Source organism: Lytechinus variegatus, chromosome 3, assembly GCF_018143015.1.
Source record: "Lytechinus variegatus isolate NC3 chromosome 3, Lvar_3.0, whole genome shotgun sequence".
NCBI lineage: Eukaryota > Metazoa > Echinodermata > Echinoidea > Temnopleuroida > Toxopneustidae > Lytechinus > Lytechinus variegatus.
In genome coordinates this window covers 15,810,546-15,829,182 of record NC_054742.1, presented here as the reverse complement: position 1 = coordinate 15,829,182, position 18,637 = coordinate 15,810,546, and the positions used below count along the sequence as shown (strand labels likewise).

General features: G+C 41.1%; 3 protein-coding genes across 4 annotated transcripts; all 3 read left to right on the top strand.

Annotated features, from left to right (window-relative positions):
* The first annotated feature begins 179 nt into the window (after nt 1–179).
* LOC121410330 (phosphatidylcholine transfer protein-like) lies at nt 180–18,613 on the top strand. 2 transcript variants are annotated; one of them, XM_041602343.1, is made up of 7 exons: nt 180–371; nt 1,165–1,284; nt 13,426–13,540; nt 15,692–15,771; nt 16,246–16,414; nt 17,520–17,587; nt 17,862–18,613. In XM_041602343.1, exons 1-7 carry the CDS (start codon nt 255–257, stop codon nt 17,940–17,942), a joined length of 750 nt encoding a protein of 249 aa, XP_041458277.1. In that variant the 5' UTR covers nt 180–254; the 3' UTR covers nt 17,943–18,613. The 2 variants fall into 2 exon arrangements, with proteins under 2 accessions (XP_041458277.1, XP_041458278.1); XM_041602344.1 differs by lacking the exon at nt 1,165–1,284 and having other exon boundaries at nt 184–371.
* Nucleotides 4,291–7,275, top strand: LOC121410328. The gene has a single exon (XM_041602341.1). It carries the CDS (start codon nt 4,341–4,343, stop codon nt 6,990–6,992), a length of 2,652 nt encoding a protein of 883 aa, XP_041458275.1. The 5' UTR covers nt 4,291–4,340; the 3' UTR covers nt 6,993–7,275.
* On the top strand, nt 7,448–10,236 carry LOC121410329. Its single transcript, XM_041602342.1, has one exon. The coding sequence runs from the start codon at nt 7,498–7,500 to the stop codon at nt 10,147–10,149; it is 2,652 nt and encodes an 883-aa protein (XP_041458276.1). The 5' UTR covers nt 7,448–7,497; the 3' UTR covers nt 10,150–10,236.
* Nucleotides 18,614–18,637: the final 24 nt, after the last annotated feature.

Here is an 18,637-nt window from a genome sequence, read left to right as displayed (position 1 = left end):
TTTTTCATATTGATGAAAAACTTTTGGATCCCAAAGCTTTTCTTTTAATTGACATTTGCTTCTTTAAAAAGAAAAAAAAGTACCGGGTAAGTCGGGTAACACTTATACAAACCTTATTGTGAAATATCAGCGAGGAAAAACGTCAGAATTCCGCGAAAACTTGGGGAATTACCCCACCCCAAGGTACCACGCTCACCTCCCTCGAAGGCTGTGGTCGCGTCGTGCCAGGAACACTTTATTTTTTCGACGCCAAAATGTTTTCCGATGAAGAATTTGAAAGATATTTGAAGGAGTTGGATGATCCAGACCTATCTGAATTCGAATTCTTTACTGAATCTACTGGAGTGAAAATATATCGCAGATATAATAAGGTAAATTAGAGGCCAAATAAGGAGTAGAAGAACAAAAAATGAGACTATAGTCCCATTCATTTTATTTTATGTAGCGTTAAAAATATCGGACACGGAGTAGCGTGGAAATATATGATATGATGGGGTGTCCGAAAATGATCATCAGTGTAATTTAATGATAAAATGTTCATATGTTTTATTCACAAAACAAAGTGGCCAAATCATGGTTTTGGGAACCACTCGTCGATTTGTATTGCGCACTTGTGTGCAAAGTGAATGGAGGTGGAAATTAGTCTTGAGGATGCAGTGCCAGTGATGATGTTTTTTGACAAACTGCATACTTCTTCATCATTGACGTCTTGACACTGTTGTAATAGTGTCTTAAGCGAAGGACCATAATAAAGATGGATTCCCCATGGAAATCCATCTTTTTTATTAAAAATCACGTAATTGGTCATGATTTTATGCACCTTCCTACACCTAATGCGTAGGAAGGTTTAAAAAAACAGGAGGGAAAAAAGGTGAAAAATAAAGGATTCTTACCAGACCGATGTCGCGTAGACCCCTTGATCCACATGTAATACTGATGTAAACAACGCAAATACAATGGCGTTGACCCTTGAACCGCTTAATACGTACTCCAATACGCAATGCCTTTTTGAAGAACAATATATAGATAAAAATATTATTTCACAAATAATAAAATTTCTTACGTAATTACGTATAATTGATATAATACTATTAATTATTCATAATCACGAAATATATTTTATTATTTGTAAAATAATAATTTTATCTATAAATTAATCTTTAGAACGTCATCGCTAACCGGAAGTACGTAATACATAAGCAATTCAAGGGTCGATGCCATTGTATTTGCGTTGTTTACATCGGTATTACATGTGGATCGAGGGGTCTACGCGACATCAGTCTGGTAAGAATCCTTTATTTTTCAACTTTTTTCCCCCTATTTTTTAAACCTTCCTACGCATTAGGTATAGAGTTAAATAAAATCACGACCAATTACGTGATTTTTAATAAAAAAGATGGATTTCCAAGGGGAATCCATCTTTATTGTGGTCCTTCGCTTAAGACACTATTACAACAGTGTCAAGTCGTCAAAGAAGTATATGTCAGTTTGTCAAAAAACATCATTATTGCGTCCTCAAGACTAGGTGGAAATAGGGAACCGTGTGTGTGACTGAATAAAGCGCTGCTGTATGAAGTGGTTCCCAATATCACGATGATGCCAACAGAGTCAAATAACACCTAACAAACTGACAGCAAGATTGTAGATTTCAAGCACTCTAATGTTTAGACCAAAACTGAAAGCTTTGGTGTTCGGTCTCTGTTTGGTTGTTCCATTGATCTCTGTGGCGTTGGCTCCACTCACCCACTCATTCAATGAACAAGGTTGTTCTCTGTGTAATACTACTCCATTTGTGGCAATATAAGGTTGGTGATGTTTGGCTTATTTTCCGTTTTTGGAGGGACAAATGCTTTATTTTTTTACACTTTCGGTTTCCATAACAGCTTTACATCATATAACTTCAAACTTGACTCCTAAGTAAATTTGATTCTTTAAATTATTTTTTCTTAATTGAAACATAGATTGAAAATGGACATATTTCTTGCTATATTTCTTTCCACCAACAGAGGGCTTATACAAAATATGCCCCAAATTCAAGTTTTTGAGCACTCGATCTGTTAATACAAAAACTATTCCTAAAATTCTAGTGAAAAATAAATTGCAATGGTATGAAAATTAGTATTTTTGGTCACAAAAGTGATATTTCAATGATTATTTATCAAGTGTGTACTGCAATTGGCATACCATAGTCCTACCTGTAGATTCCCTGAGCAAGTGCACTCACCGATTACAGAGGCCGAAGTTCAAACTTGATCTATACAGGGACTCAATGGCCATATGTTTATGTATTAAGTTTGGATAAATGAGGGAAGTGGGAGTTGTGCGTCAGCCAAAGTAATTTACTGTTTGTTTTTTCCTTATAAGTTTATTTTTTCCTGTTTTGGTGCATTTCAGGCCAAAATGGACTAATAATCTTTTTTGGTCCAATTCTTTTTGTATATTTATTTGAAATGAAGACAAAAATCGATAAGCCCCGTGAGGGGATTTTGCAGCAGAGAGAACCCCCCCCCCCCAAAAAAAAAGGTTCAATAATTCAGTTTATATTGTGAAACATAATGTTGATAGGATATGGGATATCAAAGCAAAAATGCCAATCAATTTTCAATGGTTCTGAAAAAGTGTGATTGTATTTTAGGTATTCAGAGTTTTCTGGAAAGTTTTGTTAAAAAGTTAAGCACAGAAGGTGAGTATTCATTTCAGGTGGATGGCAAAATGCTACATGTACATAGATCTAAACACAGTCGGTTAATACCACATTTTATTTACATTTTTTTTATATCTGCTTGAAAATGTTAATTTCCAGTTACCGGTACTTGTTGAGAAGTGTAGATTTTTCTTGGAATTGGTACTAAAGGTGACAAATTTGCTGTAATTTTGTCGACATTTTCATGAATACTGATCTCATCCAAAATCAATTGATGTCACAAGTACAAGCTTATTTTAGGTTGCTTTTCATGTGGTTGATGTCAGATTTTAAATTGAATAGAATTTTAAATAAAATGACTATGTGCAAGATGCATGAAATATTGGACATGGCCATAAGTGTTGCAGAAATGAGATCATTAACGTGAGGTTGGTATACACCATGAAGATCTTAGATTGAATGCTTCAGTCTCAGTTGTGTCACTGGTTTCACTGAGAATACATCTGGCTCAAAAAGAAAATGAATAAAAATGTTTAAAAATTGCTCACAACAATTAAATTTTTCTGTCTAGGGGATCTATGTTGTAGTCAAAGGGATATTAGTGAGTATACCTAGCAATCTCAAATTGGACAGAACCTCACCTTGTAACCACACAGTGCGTATCAAAAAAAAATTTACACTTTGGAAAAGCCCTGGGAATTAAAAAATATGCAACATGTGGGTAATTTTTTCACATACAATCTTGGGTTTGGGTCTCATCTATCCAATGAAAGTAAAAGTTTTGACAGAATGTCACACTTGAGTGAGCACTGTCCATTTTTGTAAAGCTCACAGAAATCTGTTTGCGCAGAAATGCTTGTTTTCACGCTGTGTCAAGGTGAAAGGGCGAAATCAAACTTACCCGCAAAACATTTCTCATACATTTCCCTTGCACTTTTAGTCAACTGAAGTAAAACGGATACATTCAAGCATTTTGTTACAATTTAGCCACCCAAATTGAAATTTCAATACTTAGTAAGCACAACCTTTACCCTTTTGTGCCAGCTAGATCTGAGGACATAATTGAATCTGAACAGAAATTTATATCAGACATCTTCAGCATTTTGTCACTAAGTTTTTATCATTTAAAGTGGGTTTACATTTTATTTTTCATTTAATACTTGTTTCTCCACAGTTTTATGATTCAGCAATACATATCATATACATATATATACATGTATATATATTGATGATAAAAGTGAAGACTTTACTACCATGAATATATATTGCCGAACATCAAAATGAATATATATTGATGAACATCAAAATGCCTAAACAGATACCTATTCATGAGCATAAAGGTTTAATCTTTTATTTGTGAACTGATTAAGCTTAGATGTTGTTTGAAGGTTTGCATGGTGGCATGTACAATTGCTGATGTGGTTTACGGTACACCATGTGGAGTGTTATAGAAGCAGTGGATAGAAGAAGAGAGGAAGTGGATAGGCGATCTCCTCATCAGCTCTACTACTCAAGCTGTTCTCACTCAACATTCCTTCTGGTTTACAGTCCTTTTCAGGACTATTCTCAAGAAAGAATACTCTATTCTCAAATCTCCACTTTCTCGCCTATCCACTTCCTCTCTTCTTCTATCCACTGCTTCTATAACACTCCACATGGTGTACCGTAAACCACATCAGCAATTGTACATGCCACCATGCAAACCTTCAAACAACATCTGACTCAGCTCTACGGGGAGCCTACTCAACGCACCGCCAGGCAACTTCAGCGCGACTTAGTCAAATCAGCCAAGCTTACCAACCACCTCACCTTCCTCAAACGCTGCCGCGACTCCGACATCATACCGCCAGGACTCCAACTCAAATCTTCCGTCGACACCCCGAAAGCCAAACGCATCCTGCACCAAGCCAGCTTAGACCTCACTCGCGAACGCATCGCACGCACCCGACACCAACTCCACGATCTAAACTCAAGCATCACTTCTACTCAAACTCAACTTAGCCGACGACTCAAACCAGACGATCTAGATAAAGTTCAGGCATTCAACGACTACACATCTCGCAAAACCTTCCAGTCCACCAAGCTCAAGCAAATCAACAAGTTCGACCGACTCTACTCCCGCAAGCCTACGCAAGCCAACCAACAACCTTCGACCGAAGCAACCAAGGATACCGTAATCAACCTTAGCCGACACCAACTTACCCAAGCCGAACACAAAGTACTCTCTCTCGGACTCAACTTCGCCGTAGCTCCTAAGAAGATCCCTTTCTCCGACATCGTACAGCAAGTCGAACCCAAGCTCCGCTTTCTCTCCAAAGAGGCCGCCAACGCAATTAGACTCAAGGTAACCAATGCCCTCTCCGACGCCAAGCCACCTAAACAGAACCTATCCAAAGACGAACGCTCTGCTATCCAGGACCTCCGACGTAACCAAGCCATTCACATCCTTCAGGCTGACAAGGGCAACGCCACCGTTATCATGGACCAAGACGCATACGATGACAAGATCGAAGAGATTCTCCAAGACAAGGACACCTACTCCAAACTCAACAGAGACCCAACTCAGGCCAACGAAAGGAAAATCAACCAACAACTGCTGACCCTACACCGATCCGATGCACTACCCAAGGCACTCTACTTCCAACTCAGATCGTCTTCAGCCAAGTCACCTATCTTATTCGGACAACCCAAGATACACAAGCCTAACACTCCTCTCCGCCCTATCATCTCCACTCGTGGGTCACCCTGCTACAACACAGCACGCTATCTGGCCAACATCCTCCAACCACTCGTAGGCCAGACCCAGCACCATGTCACCAACTCCAAGCACTTCATAGACGTCGTCTCCAAAACCAAGATCCGGCCCTCCGACACACTCGTCAGCTTTGATGTCGTCTCCCTCTTCACCAGCGTACCTGTAGACCAAGCATGTGACATCATCAAGCAACGCCTGATCACCGACTCAGACCTAGCATCCAGAACCAATCTCACACCAGACCAAATCCACGACCTCCTCCTCACCTGTCTCAACTCCAACTCCTTCAAATGGCGCAACAACTACTACAAACAACTACAAGGAGCAGCCATGGGGTCACCTCTCTCACCAATCATCGCTAACATCTTCATGGAACACTTTGAGCACCAAGCACTCAAGACTGCGGACAAACCTCCTTCACTCTGGCTCCGCTACGTCGACGACACCTTTGTCATCTGGCCGCACAGCACACCCGACCTTCACCAGTTTCTCAACCACCTCAACAACCAGCACCCCAGCATCAAGTTCACCATGGAGACCCAACGCGACAACTCAATTCCATTTCTAGACGTCCTCATCACTAAGACACCGTCTGGATTCCCATCTCACCAGGTGTACCGGAAACCCACCCACACAGACCGCTACCTCAACTTCCGCTCACACCACCACCCGTCCATCCACCAATCAGTCGCCAACACTCTCATCAGACGAGCCCACCAACTCAGCGACAAGGCACACTTACATCAAGAACTCAAGCACGTGACCAATGCACTCACCACCATCAACCACTACCCCAGAAGAAGGATCAAGACTCAACCACCCAACCATCAACCCAGCACCAACAGCACCGAAAACCCATCCGAAACCAAGCCCGTCGCCACCATAGTACTACCCTACATCGGCAAGACCTCACACCGACTACAACGCATCCTTCACTCTGCCAACATCCTCGTCAGACACCAATCCTCTCGAAAACTACACTCCATCCTTCACTCTCATAAGGACAAGCACCCATCCAACAAACAACCAGGCGTCTACAGGATCCCCTGCGACTGCGGTAAAGTCTACATTGGGGAAACCGGCCGAGACTTCGACACCAGACTCAAGGAACACAAGACCCACCACCGACGCAGCGACTGGGACCGATCCGCCATCGTCAAGCACGCACAACAAGAGAATCACCGCATAGAATGGGAAAGGAGCCACCTAATCACCAACATCCGGCACTGGAATACCAGAAGGGTCAGGGAAGCCATTGAGATACATCAACACAACACTGTGCCTCAAGACCCTGGCCTCCACATCAACAGCATCTGGCACCCAATCCTACGTCACCACCAAACTTCTAACCAATCCACAAACAACCAGCCGTCCACCGTCACTCCACCGAGCCCTCCTACCCAACACAGCAGTCTGATTGCATCACCTACTCAACCAGGGACTCCGCCGACACACACACCACCGCCACCGACACCTCGCTACAACCTCCGCCGACGACCCAACACCTCATCCGTACACCAGGCCACCCACTCACTCCCGCCGAAGCTCACCCGACGAGTCCGCCGACCAACACGCACAGATCGCCACCATTGATGTACACACCGCCGACACACTCACACGCCGCCGTAACTCACGCCGCCGTCTACTCACCACGTCCGCATACGACGCCCACTCGTTTCCCGCCAAAACCGCCGACCCACACACAGAGCGCCACCTACGACGTCAACCCGCCGTGACCGCCGGCCTAGAGCTTTCCCCCACGTCCGCACGCACGCCATAAGTACCGCCGCACGCCGAGCGAACACTCACTCCTGAAGACGGACAGTCAACCTGTCCGAAACGTCGAGTCTCTCTACTACTCATCATCTCTACTCGCCGACGCAAGCCAGCATCTCCTCATCAGCTCTACTACTCAAGCTGTTCTCACTCAACATTCCTTCTGGTTTACAGTCCTTTTCAGGACTATTCTCAAGAAAGAATACTCTATTCTCAAATCTCCACTTTCTCGCCTATCCACTTCCTCTCTTCTTCTATCCACTGCTTCTATAACACTCCACATGGTGTACCGTAAACCACATCAGCAATTGTACATGCCACCATGCAAACCTTCAAACAACATCTGACTCAGCTCTACGGGGAGCCTACTCAACGCACCGCCAGGCAACTTCAGCGCGACTTAGTCAAATCAGCCAAGCTTACCAACCACCTCACCTTCCTCAAACGCTGCCGCGACTCCGACATCATACCGCCAGGACTCCAACTCAAATCTTCCGTCGACACCCCGAAAGCCAAACGCATCCTGCACCAAGCCAGCTTAGACCTCACTCGCGAACGCATCGCACGCACCCGACACCAACTCCACGATCTAAACTCAAGCATCACTTCTACTCAAACTCAACTTAGCCGACGACTCAAACCAGACGATCTAGATAAAGTTCAGGCATTCAACGACTACACATCTCGCAAAACCTTCCAGTCCACCAAGCTCAAGCAAATCAACAAGTTCGACCGACTCTACTCCCGCAAGCCTACGCAAGCCAACCAACAACCTTCGACCGAAGCAACCAAGGATACCGTAATCAACCTTAGCCGACACCAACTTACCCAAGCCGAACACAAAGTACTCTCTCTCGGACTCAACTTCGCCGTAGCTCCTAAGAAGATCCCTTTCTCCGACATCGTACAGCAAGTCGAACCCAAGCTCCGCTTTCTCTCCAAAGAGGCCGCCAACGCAATTAGACTCAAGGTAACCAATGCCCTCTCCGACGCCAAGCCACCTAAACAGAACCTATCCAAAGACGAACGCTCTGCTATCCAGGACCTCCGACGTAACCAAGCCATTCACATCCTTCAGGCTGACAAGGGCAACGCCACCGTTATCATGGACCAAGACGCATACGATGACAAGATCGAAGAGATTCTCCAAGACAAGGACACCTACTCCAAACTCAACAGAGACCCAACTCAGGCCAACGAAAGGAAAATCAACCAACAACTGCTGACCCTACACCGATCCGATGCACTACCCAAGGCACTCTACTTCCAACTCAGATCGTCTTCAGCCAAGTCACCTATCTTATTCGGACAACCCAAGATACACAAGCCTAACACTCCTCTCCGCCCTATCATCTCCACTCGTGGGTCACCCTGCTACAACACAGCACGCTATCTGGCCAACATCCTCCAACCACTCGTAGGCCAGACCCAGCACCATGTCACCAACTCCAAGCACTTCATAGACGTCGTCTCCAAAACCAAGATCCGGCCCTCCGACACACTCGTCAGCTTTGATGTCGTCTCCCTCTTCACCAGCGTACCTGTAGACCAAGCATGTGACATCATCAAGCAACGCCTGATCACCGACTCAGACCTAGCATCCAGAACCAATCTCACACCAGACCAGATCCACGACCTCCTCCTCACCTGTCTCAACTCCAACTCCTTCAAATGGCGCAACAACTACTACAAACAACTACAAGGAGCAGCCATGGGGTCACCTCTCTCACCAATCATCGCTAACATCTTCATGGAACACTTTGAGCACCAAGCACTCAAGACTGCGGACAAACCTCCTTCACTCTGGCTCCGCTACGTCGACGACACCTTTGTCATCTGGCCGCACAGCACACCCGACCTTCACCAGTTTCTCAACCACCTCAACAACCAGCACCCCAGCATCAAGTTCACCATGGAGACCCAACGCGACAACTCAATTCCATTTCTAGACGTCCTCATCACTAAGACACCGTCTGGATTCCCATCTCACCAGGTGTACCGGAAACCCACCCACACAGACCGCTACCTCAACTTCCGCTCACACCACCACCCGTCCATCCACCAATCAGTCGCCAACACTCTCATCAGACGAGCCCACCAACTCAGCGACAAGGCACACTTACATCAAGAACTCAAGCACGTGACCAATGCACTCACCACCATCAACCACTACCCCAGAAGAAGGATCAAGACTCAACCACCCAACCATCAACCCAGCACCAACAGCACCGAAAACCCATCCGAAACCAAGCCCGTCGCCACCATAGTACTACCCTACATCGGCAAGACCTCACACCGACTACAACGCATCCTTCACTCTGCCAACATCCTCGTCAGACACCAATCCTCTCGAAAACTACACTCCATCCTTCACTCTCATAAGGACAAGCACCCATCCAACAAACAACCAGGCGTCTACAGGATCCCCTGCGACTGCGGTAAAGTCTACATTGGGGAAACCGGCCGAGACTTCGACACCAGACTCAAGGAACACAAGACCCACCACCGACGCAGCGACTGGGACCGATCCGCCATCGTCAAGCACGCACAACAAGAGAATCACCGCATAGAATGGGAAAGGAGCCACCTAATCACCAACATCCGGCACTGGAATACCAGAAGGGTCAGGGAAGCCATTGAGATACATCAACACAACACTGTGCCTCAAGACCCTGGCCTCCACATCAACAGCATCTGGCACCCAATCCTACGTCACCACCAAACTTCTAACCAATCCACAAACAACCAGCCGTCCACCGTCACTCCACCGAGCCCTCCTACCCAACACAGCAGTCTGATTGCATCACCTACTCAACCAGGGACTCCGCCGACACACACACCACCGCCACCGACACCTCGCTACAACCTCCGCCGACGACCCAACACCTCATCCGTACACCAGGCCACCCACTCACTCCCGCCGAAGCTCACCCGACGAGTCCGCCGACCAACACGCACAGATCGCCACCATTGATGTACACACCGCCGACACACACACACGCCGCCGTAACTCACGCCGCCGTCTACTCACCACGTCCGCATACGACGCCCACTCGTTTCCCGCCAAAACCGCCGACCCACACACAGAGCGCCACCTACGACGTCAACCCGCCGTGACCGCCGGCCTAGAGCTTTCCCCCACGTCCGCACGCACGCCATAAGTACCGCCGCACGCCGAGCGAACACTCACTCCTGAAGACGGACAGTCAACCTGTCCGAAACGTCGAGTCTCTCTACTACTCATCATCTCTACTCGCCGACGCAAGCCAGCATCTCCTCATCAGCTCTACTACTCAAGCTGTTCTCACTCAACATTCCTTCTGGTTTACAGTCCTTTTCAGGACTATTCTCAAGAAAGAATACTCTATTCTCAAATCTCCACTTTCTCGCCTATCCACTTCCTCTCTTCTTCTATCCACTGCTTCTATAACACTCCACATGGTGTACCGTAAACCACATCAGCAATTGATTAAGCTTAATTTCTTTTCATGTGCTTGCATACTGTAACTTACGATTGGAAGAAATCATGTAACTGGTAAACACTTTACTAACATGAATATTAGTGTGTGGGACTAGAGTGAAATTTTATGATATCTTTGGAAGAGTTTTTAAAGTTGAAGAAATAAAATATCATCATTGATTTTAACATATTTTGTCAATATCATACCAATAATTAACATGTACACGAAAATCAAGTAAAAAATTTATTTGTCCGGGGGTCAAACTCAAGGTCAAAGTTAAGTTCAAAGGTCATGACCTTATAAATTGCTCCAATACATTATTCGATGCATGTTTTGGATTCCTCTCTGAATTTCCTATCAAATGGTACCACTTTCATGAAAATTGGTCAACACGTAACGACGCAGTGGCCATTGAAAGTTGAAGGTCACGCCCATTTTTGTCAAAACAAGGAGAAATGGGCGGGCCGTAGCGCGAGAACCGACGGACCGATTGGACTAATTTTTTTGTTTTGTGCTTGGGCCATGGTGAATTTTATGTATACCAAATTACAACAAATTCTGAGACGGTCGGGTGCAACCACTGGGTGAATCCAGATGGAATAACCCTAAGGCTAAAGCCAAGGGTAGGTATCGTGCCAGAAAGAGGAAGGCAAAGACAGAGTGGGTACGTGAGTGGCTCCTACAACGGCAACACCATGGCTGGTATGAGAAGCTGATGACACATCTGGAAGAAGGGGATTTGAGGTCCTTTAGGAATTTCCTGCGAGTGGATCCAGATATGTTCAGGAAGTTGGTGGCTCAAATTACGCCCAAGATCAAAAGACAAGACACTAACTTCAGGATGGCCCTGCCCCCTGGTTTGAAAGTTGCCATCGCTCTGAGGTTCCTTGCTACAGGAAACTCCAACAAGAGCCTTTTGTACCAGAGGTGTGCCAAGCAATCTATGACGAGTTTCACGAGAAAGCCATCAAGTGTCCATCTTCACCTGAAGAGTGGAAGGAAGTGGCGAAGGGTTTTTCAGAGAAGTGGAACTTTCATCACGTTTGTGGTGCGCTGGACAGAAAACATGTCAGAATTCTCGCTCCTCCTGGCTCAGGCAGTGTGTATTAAAATTACAAAGGCTTCTTTTCCATAATCATGCTTGCGTTGGTAGATGCTGACTATAAGTTCATGTATCTCAACGTGGGGACTCCTGGAGCTGACTCAGACTCTGGCATCTTCAGGGACTGCAATTTGTTCAAGGCACTCGATGAAGATCAAGCCAACCTGCCACCTGCAGAACCCTTTCCTGGTGGAGATCAAGATGTCCCATACTTTTTGGTGGGTGACGATGCGTTTGCCCTGAGGACATGGCTAATGAAGCCCTTCTCCAAGCGCCAAATGACTCGTACCGAACAAATCTTCAACTACAGGCTGTCCAGGTGTAGGCAAATTGTGGAGAACAGCTTTGGGATCTTGGCGAACAGGTGTGCACCATTTTAACACTTTTCTTCGTTCTACTTCACCCCAAATACCTAACCTTAGCCTAAAACCAAAAACCGAACGGGGGAAGCGGGGCCTATGCCTCATTTTGTTATATACTTATATACTGCAATATTGCATTATTGGATTATTAAGTTATATCATTCTATGTCGTTTTGTGAATATCATAACCTGCCGGCCAACCTAATATTTTTCTTATCAAGAAGAAAGGATTCAACAGCTGACATCTTGTAAGTGCTATCTTTAAATTTTTCTTGGGATTTGTCATAGAATTCGGGATGATCCTCCCAAAAGTCAGCCATTATCTGCTGCTGTTCTTGTTTCCAGTCAAACTGTTTGGCCTCTTTGGCCATGTTGGCATCGAAAGCTTCCTCGACAGCAACAGCTGCTTCAAAAACTTGTTCCTTTTTTTTGCGACTTCCACTTGCCTTGGGTGGCATGCTGGAAGGAGTGGTGGCAGCAACAATTTCAAAAATAGGATCGATGGAACGTTTGAAAGATCATACACCTGGCTTAGAGCAGGAGGAGGGATATCAGCACGCGTTCAGTCACGTGGTTTCTGAAGTGGGTCAAACAGTGTGAAGAAGTGTCGTGGAGATGTCTCCGCAATGTATTATAATTTTTTTTGGTCTCCAGCAGGTCTTCGCAATGTCTCTGAGACATCGCGGACGTCTCAGCAGTCGCAGATATCATTAGTCTCCGAGACGTCGCAGCAACTGATGGAGACTTCTCGGAGACGTCGCGGAGACTAGAAACAGTCTCCAAAAATATTAAACATGTTTAATCTTCTTGCGACTCCTCGGAGACTCTGTAATTTTCATGAGACGTCTCAGAGATGTAGTCGCAAACTAGTTTCAAGCCCAGTGAGATACCCCCATTACACTAACTAAAATCCATGTGTTCTTCATGATTAAGGTCTACTTTTATTCACATAACTATTTCAAAGATCTGCGCAAATAATTTTTCACTAATTTTTCAAAAGTAAATGGTGCTCACTCAAGCGGAAATATTTTTCGACAGTTATATCCTCATTTTCTTGAATGGATTGGTGCCAATGTTAAAATGTTGAAAAATCTTCATGATATTACAAATATATCATTTTACAAGATTTTTTCTAAGTGTTAACTTTTTTTTATATGCACTGTATAGAGGAATGTACAGATATACATATATATGTAGAAGTTACAAAGCTTTCAAGATCTAAAATGGTACATTGCACCATAACATGGCCACCACTTTGTGATTTAGCTCCTTGGAAGACAGTCCCCTTTTTAAGAATATTATCTTCTATTTCTGATTCAATACAGACCTCTGGATTGTATGATTACAAAACTATGGGTGGAATTGATGTTCCTGCAGAAACATGTTTTGCTGTTTATACAGACTTGCAGTACAGGAAAACATGGGATTCATATGTGAAAGGTAAATATACACTTGGAAATCATAATACCATCTGGCAATTTTTCAAGTTATAATACCATAATACTACCAGGCTATGTAGTTATCACCCTGGAGCAGCCATGATGTTCCCCCTAAGATCTTGGCTGCCATTTGCACGATCACCATGAAAATTATTTAACAAATCAGCCATAATGAAATGTAAAAGAACAAATCATTTAATGCTCCAATGAAATTTCACTATAAATCAGTTATGCCATGTAAACATCAGTTACATGCTCTAATGATTCCTCAGAAAAAAAAAACTGCCTATTATTTTTCATTTGGCGACTCTTTGAAGAATACTTTGGCTTGTTTTATGAAATGGTCTTTGGTAGATCCGCTGTAGGTAACCGTAACCGCTCTACGTAAGAACGAGATATGGCTCAACTGTTTCACAAAGCCGATTTTGGTGATACGAAGAATGGTCCTTGGAAAGACACCTCCAGACATGTCCTATGTAGGCATGATATTCTTTACATTTCTTCTTTGTGATCTTCTTTATTTTTCTTCCATTTTCCCCATCCCTTTTCCAATTTTTGACCAAACTTGAAATATCAAAATGGGTTTTAACCTCTCTGACCAGCATGCTTTATCATGAATTAAAGGTTAGGAAAACACATTTAAAGAAAAGAAAATTTATGTATGGTAAAGACAACATGTATAAAATGAAAAAAATAAGATTTCTATTTATCCAGATATGTTTGTGAATCTTTAAAGCTGTTTCTCCTTTTACCTCATAAAGTAAGCTCCATACATCATTTCTACAAATTGTAATAAATTAACAATTGTTTGATCGCAATTTATTGTAATACATGTTCATCATTAAATGAGAAGTTGTAATTAAGTAATAAAAGGTTCAGGTAACAAAATATTTTGTGCCAATACTTTCAATGTCAAATAATGTTGCAGACTTGGAAAAGACAAAATTGCCTTCATGAAAAGGAAAGCGCTGATTTGGCGTTAGTCTTCCTTTGTCGTAAGAATGGTCCTTGGACGTTCCTACATATCGCTCATCTCATCATGCCCCTGATCAAAATAATATACAGCAAAAATTGTTATAATCATTTTATTATTTGATATGTTATTGTTCTTTAGATTTCATATATATTTGTGTGGGGGGGTTGTTTTCTATATTTTTAATCAATGATAAAAAATGATATCTGTACTTAAGGTTGATTTGAAGTATGGTGTTGAGAGTAGATATCGCACAAATTAGCATCATCTAGTATTAAGATGTCAATATCTTGATTCGTAAAGTGTGTTTTAAACCCATTTTAGAGCCCATTTCAGACTTAAATCAAGCTCAAAAGAACAATAATACATGTATATCACTTTGACACCTTACCTATGTAAAAACTAGAAAAGTGAAAGGTTCAATGACATAACTTGATTTTTATTCATCAAAGCATTTGATGAAGGATGCTTAAAGGTCAAGTCCACCTCAGAAAAATGTTGATTTGAATCAATAGAGAAAAATCAGACAAGCACAATGCTGAAAATTTCATCGAAATTGGATGTAAAATAAGAAAGTTGTAACAATTCAAAGTTTCGCTTATTTTTAACAAAATAGTAAATATGAACGAGCCAGTTACATCCAAATGAGAGAGTCGATGATGTCACTCACTCACTATTTCTTTTGTTTTTTATTGTTTGAATTATACAATATTTCAATTTTTACGAATGTGACGATTAGGACCTCCTTGCCTGAAGCACAAAATGTTAAAATAATGGTATTCCACGTGTTCAGGGAGGAATGAAACTGCATTTCACATGACAATGACAAGAAAATCAAAATATTTCATATTTTCGTATAATAAAATACAAAAGAAATAGTGAGTGAGTGATGTCATCAACTCCCTCATTTGCATACCGACCGAGATGTGCATATCACTGTATTGTGAAATGAAGCGAAACTTTAAAATGTCATAACTTTCTTATTTTACATCCGATTTTGATGAAATTTTCAGTGTTATGCTTGTTGAATTTTACTCTTTTTATTCAAATCAAGTTTTTGTTGGGGTGGACTTGTCCTTTTTACAAGATAGTTTCTTGCCTGAAAGAAGTCATCCCATTAGAAGCTCTTCCAAGCTAAGCTGGGATTATCTCTTATCTTTCTTTTTTTTTGTTTAATAGAATTATATGAATTCAAGGAGAATGATAGGAATGGTGTGTATTGGCGAGTGGCCTTTCCATTCCCTCTTTCAAACAGAGATGTAAGTTTAAAGTTTTCATGATTTATACTTAAATGTGTAATGTTTCAGTGAAAGTTCCTCAATAATTTTTAATCTCCTTTATTACTTACTTTCTAAATCTCTCATCCTATTTTCTTGAAGTTTTCATTTTGTTGAGTATGATCTTCTTTATATAGTATGGTCGTACTATGTTAGTCATCCCTTGTTTACCTCGGATTAAAAAATAAGTTACGTCAATGCAATTCACACGGAGAGTAAGATTCTTCAAACTTCAATTCATTTGTGTCTCTACTTATTATCTTCCTGATTTTCAGTTCCAGTCGGGGGGGTACATCTTTTGATCTTACTTCTACTGTTGATATAATTAAAGATAAGATAATGAATGTAACTGTGTTCCACATGGTGCTCACATTGATTCATTCGTTATCTACTCAGTCATTTTAACATGTCTATTTCCATTGTGTTGAATATAAGGCACTTCCCTCTTATTTTCAGTATGTTTTTGTCAGAGAAACAAGAGAATATGATCGCAATGGGAAGCATATATATGTATGTCTTGGAAGGAGTGCTGAATTTCCATCAAAGAAGGAGAAGTCAGGCGTTGTACGGGTTAATGATTTCCTTCAGAGTATGATTATTACTTCAGATGGCAATGGTACCAAAGGTGAGATTTCTAAGTACTTAATAAATCCAGTTTGAGTCTGTTTTGTCCCATCAATCTTTGTAATTACCTTTTCCTTGTTTCCACTTTGCCCTCATTTCATCCTCCCTCTTTCATTAAAGGGTTGGTGCGAGCTGAAAATATTTATATCTTAATACATCGAGTAGAATTCATTGAGCTCAATGCAGAAAATTTCATCAAAATCGGCTAACAAATAATAACGTTATTGAAGTTTAAAGTTTGGCAATATTTTATGAAAACAGTCGTCATAAATATTCATTAGGTGGGCTGATGATGTCACATCTCCACTTTCAATTTTCTTATATGTTATTACATAAAATCATATTTTTTCATTATTTCATACTTGTGAAATAACATGTCTCCCTTGTAATGAAATAAGTTGCAGCAATAAATATCAAATGCATTAAATCAGTTGTCAGTCCAATTTTCAATTTCTTGGTGGAAAAAAATTGAATAAACCTAATTTCATATAATAAAATACAAAAGAACAAGTGGATATGACATCATCAGCCCACCTAATGAATATTCATGACGACTGTTTTCACAAAATATTGCTAAACTATTAAATTCAATAACTTTGTTATTTGTTATCCGATTTTGATGGAATTTTTGGCATTTTGCTCAGTGAATTCTACTCTATTTATTAATCTATACATACTTTGAGCCCGGTCCATCTTGTAAATGTAACCCTTCTAATCTCCCCCACTTGCCTCTGCTAAATATTTTTCCCTTCCTTGAACTGCCCATAAAACTTGCTCATCTAATTGGCATTCAGCATATGCTCATACACAAATGTCTATTAGTTCTAAATTGATGCTCATTAATCATTCTAGGGTCTGTATTCAGTTCAGTGTTCTTGTCAGAAGTATATGTATGATTTTTTTATGAAGTTTTATCTAAGAAAAATTAGTTCATCCAGTATGTTTTATTTGCATGTTTTGATTTCATGTACTAGTAATATACATTATGAAGGTCAGCCCAAAAAGATTTTTAATGGAAATTTGAATTGAATAAATTCTTAGAGTATTCTTTTTCATTACTTGTTTACCTTTCACTAACAAAGATTTTTTTTCCTGTTGAAAAACAGCATTCATGCATTACTATGATAATCCAAGAGGCATGATTCCAACTTGGGTAATCAATTGGGCAGCAAAGGTGAGATGTCAATTTCTTCTTGTAAATATTTTTTCAAGTGAGCGTTTATATTTATTTCATTAATATCTGAGCAGAAAATTTTAAATAATATGTGATTGAAAATGAACAAGATTTTTTTTACTTGCAGATGTCTTTATATTTTGGCATATGCTCTTAGATAAACAGTTTGATTGGTTGTTCCAAAAATAAATCTTGAAATTGCTGTTTTCAAATTGTTTTTTCACTTGTTATATGTTTAAATAATATTTTTTTTTGTCTTTCCTTTTCCCCCCAGAGTGGTATACCAGGTTTCTTGGACAAAATGGTGATTGCATGTAAGAGTTATGACAATTATTTAGCTTCAAAGAAGCGATAACAGTGCATTTTCTATTCATAGTTATACCATTATAAATCTATATATTACAATTCATTGAATACTTGAGTATATCAAGTGTAATTGATGGATTTATGAATTTTTTTTATTTATGTGATGAAGTTTTTACCAAGTATTTGAATTCAACATTTTGGTCAAATTTTAGGGACAGTGCTAATTATGAATCAGCTCATGTTATCTTTTTATGTATGTGAATAAGAGGAAAGGAGATCAAAGTACTTGTAATTATGTTACGCGTTAGTGTAGTGTTTAATTAATAAATGGTGACCAAACATCCTTTTGCAAAATTTTCCGTCTTAATTTCTTTGAAGACACAGATTCCTGGTCGTTTTTTTTTCCCCCATTGTTTTTATAGAATATGGTGAAGAATAGAGTTAGGTTTGATGTTCATACATGTTATATGGTGAAGATATTCCAAAGAAGTAATTGTAGTGGAAATAAATGTCAAAGAATCTTTGAAAATGAGATTTCTCATCTAGAATCTGGTCAGTTGACTTGTCCAATTCAAAGTGCCCATTGGTATGGTGATTCTGTCTGATTGGAAAACTAGCATTTGAAAACATTCTCTGTTTAGTTTGAATCTTTTTTTCATTGTTACAAATAAATAGTATGTTAAATTTTTGTTTTCATTGTGTTGGCATTAAAGGGATGGTCCTGGCTGGAAATATTTATATCTT

Bases quoted from the DNA above. Each gene is read 5' to 3' on its own strand.
- LOC121410330 (XM_041602343.1), top strand. From the start codon at position 255: ATGTTTTCCGATGAAGAATTTGAAAGATATTTGAAGGAGTTGGATGAT. The intron at 13,541-15,691 runs GTAAATATACAC...TTTGTTTAATAG, and splicing joins ATGGGATTCATATGTGAAAG to AATTATATGAATTCAAGGAG. The intron at 16,415-17,519 runs GTGAGATTTCTA...GTTGAAAAACAG, and splicing joins AGATGGCAATGGTACCAAAG to CATTCATGCATTACTATGAT.
- LOC121410329 (XM_041602342.1), top strand. From the start codon at position 7,498: ATGCAAACCTTCAAACAACATCTGACTCAGCTCTACGGGGAGCCTACT.
- LOC121410328 (XM_041602341.1), top strand. From the start codon at position 4,341: ATGCAAACCTTCAAACAACATCTGACTCAGCTCTACGGGGAGCCTACT.